Raw genomic sequence first — 10,480 nt, forward strand, 5'->3', positions numbered from 1 at the left:
TGGGGCTCCTTAGGAGCAGAACTCAAGTCAGGGCCCCCTGAGTCTTCGAGGTAAGAGACATGGACTGCCTGTGACAGGGTGGCATGGTCAGGCCCTAGGAGACACACCCCATCAATGTGGTTCATCTCCTGATGGACGAGAACAGACAGCCTCACTAAGAAAGACTAGGTGTTGGAACTCAGCCTAGAAAAATAGAGCTGGGGAAGACTTGAGGTAAAGGTGGCAATAGTTTAGTGGGAACAAAGCTGAAGAGAAGGTCAGGAAAAGCAGCAGGGTCTCCGTGGGAGGTGGGATGACACGTGGTGGGCCAAGTGGAAAACCCAAGTCAAAGTCCTTGGTGTATCCCCCAGAGCATCACAGGACACAGGGCTTCATAGCACCCTTTACTTCTCCATCCCCCGCGAGAGCGGCAAGGTACCAGCTCTTTCCTACCCACTGACTCACAGAACACTAACATGATACACGTACACAGTAGTTCCTGAGATACTTGTTGAGTGAATGCAGTGATGCTGTCTCCTTAACAGAGCCTGGATCTTACAACGAGGAGGATGATCCACGAGGGGCCCCTGACCTGGAGGATCAGTAAAGACAAGACCCTGGGTATGTGCCAGGGACTGGAAATGGGAGGGAGCCTGCGGGAAGTGCGCTTCTCCAGGCCTGGGAAGCTGCTGCTCTAATAGGGTAGCAGGAAGCTGGGGAGGCCCACACATGCAGCCAGGATGGCAACACGGGGCTCCAGGCTCCTCGAGCACAGTGTGGGCAGGGAGGGAGGGAGACCACAGAGACAGAGTAGGAGTTGCTGGATTCCTGTGGCCTCCTAGCACTGGGCTTGGGCATCTCACAGCCCCTGGGACCCTTATGCAGATAAGGGGTGAGCGAGCTCAGGGACTGTGTTAATTCCCAGACCTCCAGGTGCTGTTACTGGAGGACCTGCTAGTGCTGCTGCAGAGACAAGAGGAAAGGCTGCTGCTAAAGTGCCACAGCAAGACTGCTGTGGGCTCCTCAGACAGCAAGCAGACTTTCAGCCCTGTGCTGAAGCTCAATGCTGTGCTCATCCGCTCCGTGGCCACAGGTACCCATGAGGAGATGAGCCAGCAAGCCTGGGGCTCTGTGACATGTTCACCGTTCACTTTCCAGTGAGCACTGGGTGATGTAGGCCCATTCTGGGGCTTTACCAGACTTAATGTCTTCCTGTGTTTCTTTCCTATCTTGATCCAGTCTAAGCATGAAGATCTGGTCCACGACGGGTGAGGGGTGGATAAGGGACCAAGCTGAAACAGGGAGTGGTTAGGCTTCAAGGACAGTATTGGTTGGGACGGGTGCACTGGGCGGGGCTGAGGATATCAGAGGAATTGGAGTGAACATAAAGAGCAGGGCAGAGCTTGTTGCGAGAGTGCCTTGAGCAGAGCAGGGTTTCAAGAGAAACCACATCTACAGTACAGAAAGAGTTTATGAATTTGAGATAACAGGGCCAAGTATGACAAGATGAGAAAGGGCAGGAGTCAGCAACCACATTCTCTGGACTGCCTTCATCTGGGACACCTGACCTCCCTATGCAGCTCAAAAGGAATGGGTAGACACAAAAAGATTTGGTGACCCCTTAGCACAATATGCACATCAGCCCTCCGCAGAGCAAGAGAGAACAACGGCCCTGACAAATATCACTCGGGGGCCCGTAATTGACTGTGTCTCCTGTTGGCGAGTCCCAGTTCACTCTGATGACCCAGCTGTATCTCTGGGGACCATGTCTGCGTGCCTAATGTAGACTTTCTGGCTTCCTTTCCTCAATCAGATAAACGAGCCTTCTTCATCATCTGCACCTCTGAGCTGGGTCCTCCCCAGATCTATGAGCTGGTTGCATTGACATCATCAGACAAGAATATGTGAGAATTGATTGCGGGGTCCCATGTAACTTCTGTCCCCTTGAAACCAGAGTGGTATCTAGAAGGATTTGAGCAGTGAGGCCGGGGCTGGGCTAGAGTAGTTCCTAGATGGAGCACTAGGAAGAGAAGCAGCAGGCAGCACAGACACAGACCAGCAGAGGCCATCACCCCAGGACATAACCAGGCCCTGGAACAAGCATAATAAGCCATGTATAATCCAGGCCCTGTCTCTTCCCAAGCTGTCTACCCACTGCATGTCCTCAGCATTGGCTGCCAGAGGTAGCATGGCACAGTGGGCAGAGACAACTTAAGTCAGACAATTTCTTCCCCTCAGAGTTTTCATCTCTATGGTATTATTTTAAGAAGGTGGTTGGGGGCAGGTATATTCAGAGTACTTAGCAACAGGCTTAATAAACTGTTAGTATCAAGTAATTGGTAGCTATGAGTCCTAAAAGCCCAGGGAATAGCTAGTAAGAAGTGTTGGTAGGAGTGGAGAGCTGCCTAGCATAGGTTTCTTGAGACAGGGTGTGGGAAGGGCTTTGAAGGTCCACAGAGGGAAGGGAGTGTATCTGGCCTTGTTCTCACCACTAGTCCTGTGTTTCTGCCGAGCAACAGATGGATGGAGCTCTTAGAAGAGGCCGTGCAGAATGCCACCAGGCACCCTGGAGCTGCCCCAACACCCATCCATCCCTCACCACCAGGATCCCAGGAGCCAGCCTATCAGGGCTCCGCCCCCAGCAGGTGTGGTGCTCAGCCCTCCAGCTCCCAGCAGCATTCCTGATCCAGCTTGCTTTTTTCTTGATGCTCCTCAGCCCTCCATCCCTAGGGTAGACAGTCTGGACAGGGAAGTGCCATGGGAAACGGGCTCTGGCACAGAGCGTAACATGCCTCTGCTTCCTTTCCTGCCTTCCGTCCTCCCTGCTCTCCCCACCACCTCCCACTTCAATAGAATGTAGACTGCCTCTAAAGTAGGGCTGAGGTATAGAGTGTAGCCGGAGAACCTAGGCCAACATCCACCTTCTGCTTTGCCCCCTGAGCAGCCCAGTCAGGTGGTGAGGCCCAGCACCTTCCTCTTTGCACCCTGCTCCTTCATTGCCTGTGAAAGATAGCAGAGTGCCAGACTGGGCTTCCTGACACCTTGACCAGGCTGGCAAAGCTAGGATTGCCACCAGTTGGTCTGCTCTAACCTTCAGCTGGTTTCTTTCCTCAGGGGAGAGATGAGTGACTCAGAAGTATTCCATACTGAACCAGAACCTAAGGAACTATCTGAAGGTAAGGCCTCTCTCCATTCTGTGAGGGACCAGCATAGTCCGATTTTTTGTAGGTATGGATCAGATTGAGGTGTCAGGTGATGGGTGTCTGTCAGGGCCAGAGGTGTGAGGTTTGTGATGAAATGAGAAGAAAAATGGGAGAGGGGAGTGTAGGAGAAGAAACTGACAGCTGGACCAGCTCCTACTGCCTCTGTGGGTAACAGGCTTGGCCGAAGAAAGGCCTGCTCCAGCCAGAGATTACTGTCATAGAGCAAGATGCGTGCAGAGAGCAAGAAACAGTAGGATGTGCAAGGAGTCCAGGGTTTAAGATAGAAATACTGAAATGGGATGTAGCCCTGTTTTCAGGTAACTTCCCTTGGAGGTTTTTTTGAGGCTTGCTTTTGTCGATTTTTGGTGGTGGTGGTGGTGGTGGTGGTGGTTCATTTGTTTTTGAGACAGGGTTTCTCTGTGTGGTCTTGGCTGTCCTGGACTCACTGTGTAGACCAGGCTGGCCTCAAACTCACAAAGACCCACCTTCCTCTGCTTCCTCATTGCTGGGATTAAAGGTATGCGCCACCACTGCCCAGCTTCTTATTTTGTTTGTTTTTGTTTGGTTTTGTTATTGTTGTTTTTGTTTGGTTTTAGTAACTTCGGATCTTAAGTTTGAAGAAAACTTCAGTGTTCCCTGCCTATGTCACTCTTCTGTTTCCTTAGAATGTTTTCCTCCACGTCCCACTAGTCCTTCATAGCTTTGTTCCGATGTTATTGTTGTTTATGTCGATTAATAGTATAACCAGCACTTCTAATGCCCATACCTTATCTGTTTTGTCTTTCCCCCCAGTACCACCTTCTAGCAAATGCCTGGTTCCCTAGTCACTTTTATTGCCCTGGATCCCTCCACTAAGACCTTAGGTTCCATCCCCAGGCACAGGTCTTTGTCTGCTGGTGTGTGTTAGGGCTCTGTATGGTGACTGCCAAAGGAGGTGCTCCATGAATTTCCATAGAGCTTATCAACCCATGTTCACAAGCCCTAGAGCTGTAGCTACACACGGGCACCTCATACCTCTACTCTCCCATGTCCTAACACATTCATCCCACAGGCCCTGGACTCCAGCAGAGAGCTCAAGAGAAGCAGCTGGTAGCACAAGAGGAGCCCGAGCAGGAGGAGGATGCGGAGGAGCTGAGAGCCCTGCCTCCCCCTCCCCTCTCCCTGGATGGAGAAAACAGAGGCATCAGGACAAGGGACCCTGTCCTTCTGGCCCTCACAGGCCCCCTGTTCATGGAGGGACTTGCTGATGCTGCCCTGGAAGATGGTGAGTGCCTCAGAGACGCTGTCATTGGCCCAGGGATCCCAATTGCATAGGTAGTATGGATTTCACCTTCTACTTGCTCAAAGGTTCTTACTAGTTGTGCTTGAGAAAAGCTGGATGCAGAAATACCAGCTAGTCAGCCAGATCCCACCAGCTCCACCTGTAGACTGCAGCCGACAGGATATGTTGGTGGCAGGTGCGGCGATGCTCCTCATCTCCTCTGAGCCCTCCGTTGCTAGCCTATGTGTAATACTTCCTGCCTCTCCTTCCTGCAGTGGAGAACTTGCGGCACCTGATCCTGTGGAGCCTGCTCCCCGATCACACTGTGAAGACTCAGGCTGCTGGCGAGCCCGAGGATGACCTCACACCCACTCCTTCTGTCGTCAGCATCACCTCTCACCCCTGGGACCCAGGATCCCCAGGGCAAGCTCCCACTATAAGTGACAACACCCAGCTTCTAAGGACAGAGGGAAGCCAGCCAGAAGGGGAAGATGCCACTCTCTGTTCTCTGGCACACTTGCCCCCAAGGACCAGAAATTCGGGCATCTGGGACTCTCCTGAGCTGGATAGGAACCCAGCTGAAGAGGCTTCAAGCACAGAACCAGCAGGAAGTTACAAAGTTGTAAGAAAAGGTAAAATATGTTTGTGTGTCCATGGTGTTCACACTTTTGCTTAGGTAGAGGTGAGTATTGCAAGCACACACTTCTTCGCCTCTTTCTTTTGGATACTGTGTAAGCAAACTGGCACTGGGACCTAGGGGAAGAAGACATGTTGATACCAAGTCAAGGCTCAAAGCCTTTGCTTGCTGCTTAATGTCTGTGTGTCTTAGACAAAATCCAAAGCATATCTCCTTTTCCTTCTGTAATAGAGGAGGACATTTCTCTGCCAAGCACAGATCATCTTCCAGCAAAATTTTTTTGCTATCCTTCATTGAATATTTAGTCTAAAGAAAAAAAAAAATGTTGCTTTCTTTCCCAGGAGACTCAGCCTTAGAAAGATGAGTGAAAACCCAGCAGCTTGTTACTCCAGAGACTGTCTGAGCATAGAGAGGCTTAAGGCAAAGCTGGCAAGACCTTTGGGAACGGGGATGGTCTGGGGGCAGGTACACAGAATGGTAGGCAGGAACCACCCCAGTTGGGGACACTGCGCAGCTCTGTGACAACCCCAGCCAGGCTTGACTCTACCAGTGAAGCTGAAGGTAGGGTAATGCTGGGTCAGGCAGAGTGAGCTACGGAGGAGGGAAGGCTTGCCCGTGGGTGTGGCCAGGGCGGTGAAGCCTGGGCCACTGGAGGCTGAGAGGATTGTCTGGCAGTGACTCCCCATCAGTGCCTTGTGATAGTGCCCCCTCTTCTGTTGGCCAAAGGCTGCCTCTCCTAGGATTCTAGGAACTGACCTGCTTCTGATCTTCCACAGTGACCTGGTGGAAAGTTCTCCGCAGCTCCTGGGACATGTATAATCTTGAACTCACTGTGTTCTTTTCTTCCTCTATTCTTCTCATCCCCCGCCATGTCCACTTCCTAACTCCCTCTCCTTCGTGCTTTCTCTCCCTTCTTTCCCCTTGCCTTGTCTCTCAGTCTCTCTACTCCCTGGTGGTGGTGTCGGTGCAGCCAAGGTGGCGGGCAGCAAAATTATCCTTGAACTACCAGAGAGTGGCCAGTCAGAATCTGAGCTATCTGAAGTGGAAGGCGGAGCACAGGCTACGGGTAATCAACTTCTCCTTGGAGCCAAGGCCAGGCCAGCCTGGAGCAGGGGTCCCATGGGATAGTGTTGGGCCCTTGCTGTCAAGAGTTTTGTCCCCCCAAATTCTGTGAGCTGTCTGAGGTGGGTGGGAACTGTAGGGACAGGAAGACCTGTACCTCCAGCTTTCAGAGGACACTCATTGGGAGATGTTGAGGCCCGTCTCAGAGCTCAAGCAGCCTATGCTCAGGTCTGGAAGAAGACAGGAAAGTCTGGCCAGTGCCCACACTCCAGTGTACTTAACGAGCACCCTGAACAACCACTTCCCTAGCCTGTGGCTTTGCAGCTTCCATCGTCTCTCCATAGTGGGCCCGCCAGTGGCCCTTTCCGTACTTCTCCCAGCTCTCTCTGACCTTCCTGGTCAGTTGACGTTTCTAGGAGATGGTGACATGTAGGGCAGTGTTGACATGCATCAGTAGAGTGTAGTTGACATACTGCTGCCTCCTGCTTTCCAGAGAGGCTTAAAACCTCACCGCTCCCTTTCATGCACGGGAGTCACTATCTCCCTCAGTGTAACACCTCACCCCTTCCTTCATGCATGGGAGTCGCTATCTCCCTCAGTGTAACACCTCACCCCTTCCTTCATGCACGGGAGTCGCTATCTCCCTCAGTGTAACACCTCACCCCTTCCTTCATGCATGGGAGTCGCTATCTCCCTCAGTGTAACACCTCACCCCTTCCTTCATGCATGGGAGTCGCTATCTCCCTCAGTGTAACACCTCACCCCTTCCTTCATGCACGGGAGTCGCTATCTCCCTCAGTGTAACACCTCACCCCTTCCTTCATGCATGGGAGTCGCTATCTCCCTCAGTGTAACACCTCACCCCTTCCTTCATGCATGGGAGTCGCTATCTCCCTCAGTGTAACACCTCACCCCTTCCTTCATGCACGGGAGTCGCTATCTCCCTCAGTGTAACACCTCACCCCTTCCTTCATGCATGGGAGTCGCTATCTCCCTCAGTGTAACACCTCATCTTGCCCTTCTCCTTCCCTCTCATCACTGAGCATTTTCCCATAGCAGGTGGCCAGACTGAGAACAGTTGCCATCTAAAGAGCAAAGGGCCTCTGGGAGCCTGGTAGGAAGCATGGGCCTGCATGCACTAGGTTGTCTGTAGGAGTCTCCCCGGCCTTTTCTGTCACAGGGTACAATGGGGGCATGGGAGAATTACTTAGGCATCTCTGCTTTTCTCCTAATTTCTTTCTGTTGCCATTGGGACAGGGAACTGTTTTTATGTCAGCATGCCAGCAGGACCTCTGGACTCCAACACTGACCCTACTAGGACCCCCCTAAGTCCCTCACAGCCTCACTGCCTCCCTACGTGGCCAGCAGAGCCTCAGCACCAGAGGCGAGGTATCGGGGATCAGACTTGTCCCAGCTGCTCTCCCTCCAGCCTGGTCCTCAGGGATGTGGGTATGATCTTCCACACCATCGAGCAGCTCACCATCAAGCTTCACAGACTCAAGGTGAGGAGCACCACCTCGGGTCAGGATGCCTCACACGCGTTACCCAGGGCAGTCCCCTAAAAAGGAAGTGTGCATGTTTAAATGTATGAATGTGTGTAAATGTGTGTTTATGCACATACATAAATGTATATGGAATTGAGCCTTGGCCTCACACATGCTAGATGAACATCCATCATTAAACTACATCCCCAGCTCAGGAAGTATGTATCTTCATCTGAAGTCCCAGGCCACCCTTGTCTTCGGCTTACCCTGCCACGCCCTGTGAGCCTTGGCTCTGGTACTCAGACACTCCTCCTGCAACTCTTCCAGGACATGGAGCTGGCCCACAGAGAGCTGCTCAAATCCCTTGGCGAGTCTTCTGGGGGTACCACACCTGTGGGCAGTTTTCACACAGAGGCAGCCAGATGGACGGACCACTCCCTCTCTCCTCCAGCCAAGGAGGTCCCGGCCTCTGACTCCCAAAACAGTCAGGAACAGGGGTCCTGCCCTGAAGAAGGTGAGTGAAGCTGATTCCTGTATGTGCCACCTTGAGGGAATGCCATGACCCGTGAGTAAGTGTAAGCAGGTGCTGAGGGGTGGTCCTGTGACTCACTGCTCCCGAGATGTAACCAGCACATTCCCTCAGCTTCAGAAAGAGCTCTTTGCCAGCCATAGTGGTATACACCTTTAGTTCCAGCACTCAGGAAAAAGACGCAGCTGAATTTCTGTGAGTTTGAGGTCAGCCTAGACTATTTAGTTCCCGGCCAGCCAGGGCTATGAAGTGAGAAAAGGGGGGTGGGGGGGGGGTGTCAGAGAACAGCCTGTTATCTGCTCTTACCTTCCACCCTGAGGCAGGGCCTGTGCTCTCCGATGGGTAAGCCGGGCTGGCCGGGCCACCAGTTTCTTGGGATTCTCCTGTTTGTACCTTCTCTATTGCCGTAGAGCTCCGGCTACAGATGTGCACTGTCACACCCAGGCTTACATAGATGCCAGGGACCCAGACTCCAGTCCTCATGCTTGCATGACAGTGTCTGTCTCCAGCCCCAGAAAGGGAACTTTTTAGGGAAGCCACACAGAGGCTCCCCACAGATAGGGGCTAACAGAGAACCCTTTGCCTGCATGTTAGTCGTATGCCACATGCATGCCGTCCCTAGAAGAGGAGTAGAACTGGAGTTACAGGTGGTCGCGAGCTGCCACGTGGGTGCTGGGAATTGAACCTGGGTCCTCCAGAAGAGCAGAAAGTAGTCTTAGCCATGAACCATCTCACTGAACCCTCCTTATGTTGAGGAGGCATTGTACCAGGAGGGACTCGGTCTTACCTCTGCTGAAGGTTCTTAGTGGCTCAGATCTGGGTTATGAGGGCCACTACCATGGCCTGACTCAAAAGTTAAAACACATTTACCTGTCTTGGTTTGGGGGCGAGTCAGAAAAGTGAGGGTTGGACTGACAAGATGACTCGCCAAGCCTGACCAGCTGAGTTCAAGCCCTAGGACTCACACAGTGGAAGGACAGAGCTGACTCCAGCAAGTTGTCTGACTTCTACACACACTCCATTACACATAAGTAAAAAAATTTTTTAATAAAAAATAGTTTTTGGAGGAGAATGCTTTGTCACCAACAGCTGGTGCTAAAGAGTCAGCCAGGGACTTGAAAGAGAACATCTCACCCTCACCCTCCTCCCACAGGCTCCGACACCCCCCTGGAAGACAGTGCCACAGACACAGCTGCGTCACCAGGACCGTAGCCATCCAGACAAGCAGAGCCATGTGCTTCTCCACTGTGCTGGAGTCTGCCTGAGCCAGAGCACACCACTAGGAGACCCAGGCCTCCCCTCGAAAGACGCCGCGGGACTGGGGAGGCCGCATGGTGCCTGGTCTGTTCACACTGGACACAGTCCAGTCTCAGTGTCTCTTCCTCCTGTTAGCCCAAGTCTCCATGGCTTTCATCTCCTGAGCATGCTGACCACAACAGAAAGGCTTCCCACAATGGTCTGCCCTTCCACCCCACATAGCCACATAGAGGTGTGGGGTGTGCTATGTGCAGTGCCCTCAGGTGTGCAAGTCAAAGGAGGAGACGTGTGTAAATGCACTTTTTTCCTCCCCTTCTTCCTAGGCCCAAGACAGCTGGGTGCCCAGCACTCCTCTTTGTCCTTAGTTTCCTATAAATATGTCTATTATATGTGCATCTTTGCCATTGTAAATAACGTAGCCTTTTTTTCTGTCCCTGGCATGTTCAACCAGTCAGAGAGACAACTAAGATGAGAGAGGCAGGCAGGGAGGTCTCCCAGACTCCAGCCCTGCCAGCTCCGGGGCCCACCTCTGAAGCCTAGGCCTTCTCACTGTTAGGAGATGCCTGTGCAGGGAGCTTCTTACCCAACCCATGCCTACCCCTTCCACATTCGCCCCCTAGAAACATACAACAGGTACGGACCCTAGGAGAGATGTGGATTGGATTGCTGAAGTCACTGAGTTCAGTCAGGGACCTTCCCCAGGGGCCACAGCATCCTTGGTTCATCACGTGTCCTCACTCCACTCCCCACTGATGAACATACGCACTGTGCTAGGTGTATATATACATATATATAAATATATATAATATATAAAGTATAGATATGGAAATGACTGTTTTGCTGTTAAAATAATGTATACTCTTATTTTCTTCCTTTCATGGTTAAGATTTTTTTAAAGAAAAGTTAAATATTCTTCCATTGTGGTTGTATGATTCTTGGACTGATAGAAGTTATGAGGCTGTTGGTGTGACTAGTCAAGGATGGGTACAGGGAGCTAAGAGAGCCCTGCCACACAGGTCCTGCCACCTCCCCCAAGGTTTCAGGCGTGTGCCTTCCCAGCAGAGAGAG

At 52.1% G+C, this 10,480-nt stretch overlaps 1 protein-coding gene across 12 annotated transcripts in view; it reads left to right on the forward strand.

The window, feature by feature from the left end:
• ARHGEF11 (Rho guanine nucleotide exchange factor 11) overlaps positions 1-10,325 on the forward strand; it is a 109,980-nt gene extending 99,655 nt beyond the window's left edge. For 11 of the 12 annotated variants that reach the window (XM_084768390.1, XM_084768395.1, XM_084768394.1 and 8 more), the window contains 11 exons: positions 525-600; positions 905-1,072; positions 1,793-1,883; positions 2,499-2,624; positions 3,094-3,155; positions 4,234-4,446; positions 4,719-5,075; positions 6,018-6,146; positions 7,400-7,644; positions 7,954-8,140; positions 9,309-10,325. In XM_084768390.1, coding sequence (XP_084624516.1) covers positions 525-600; positions 905-1,072; positions 1,793-1,883; positions 2,499-2,624; positions 3,094-3,155; positions 4,234-4,446; positions 4,719-5,075; positions 6,018-6,146; positions 7,400-7,644; positions 7,954-8,140; positions 9,309-9,367 — 1,713 coding nt within the window. In that variant the 3' untranslated portion in view covers positions 9,368-10,325. The remainder of the gene's footprint in view (positions 1-524; positions 601-904; positions 1,073-1,792; positions 1,884-2,498; positions 2,625-3,093; positions 3,156-4,233; positions 4,447-4,718; positions 5,076-6,017; positions 6,147-7,399; positions 7,645-7,953; positions 8,141-9,308) is intronic. The other variant, XM_084768401.1, reaches the window with a different exon arrangement.
• The last annotated feature ends 155 nt before the right edge of the window (positions 10,326-10,480 follow it).

This window comes from Acomys minous (genome assembly GCF_964271855.1).
Source record: "Acomys minous genome assembly, chromosome: 19".
NCBI lineage: Eukaryota > Metazoa > Chordata > Mammalia > Rodentia > Muridae > Acomys > Acomys minous.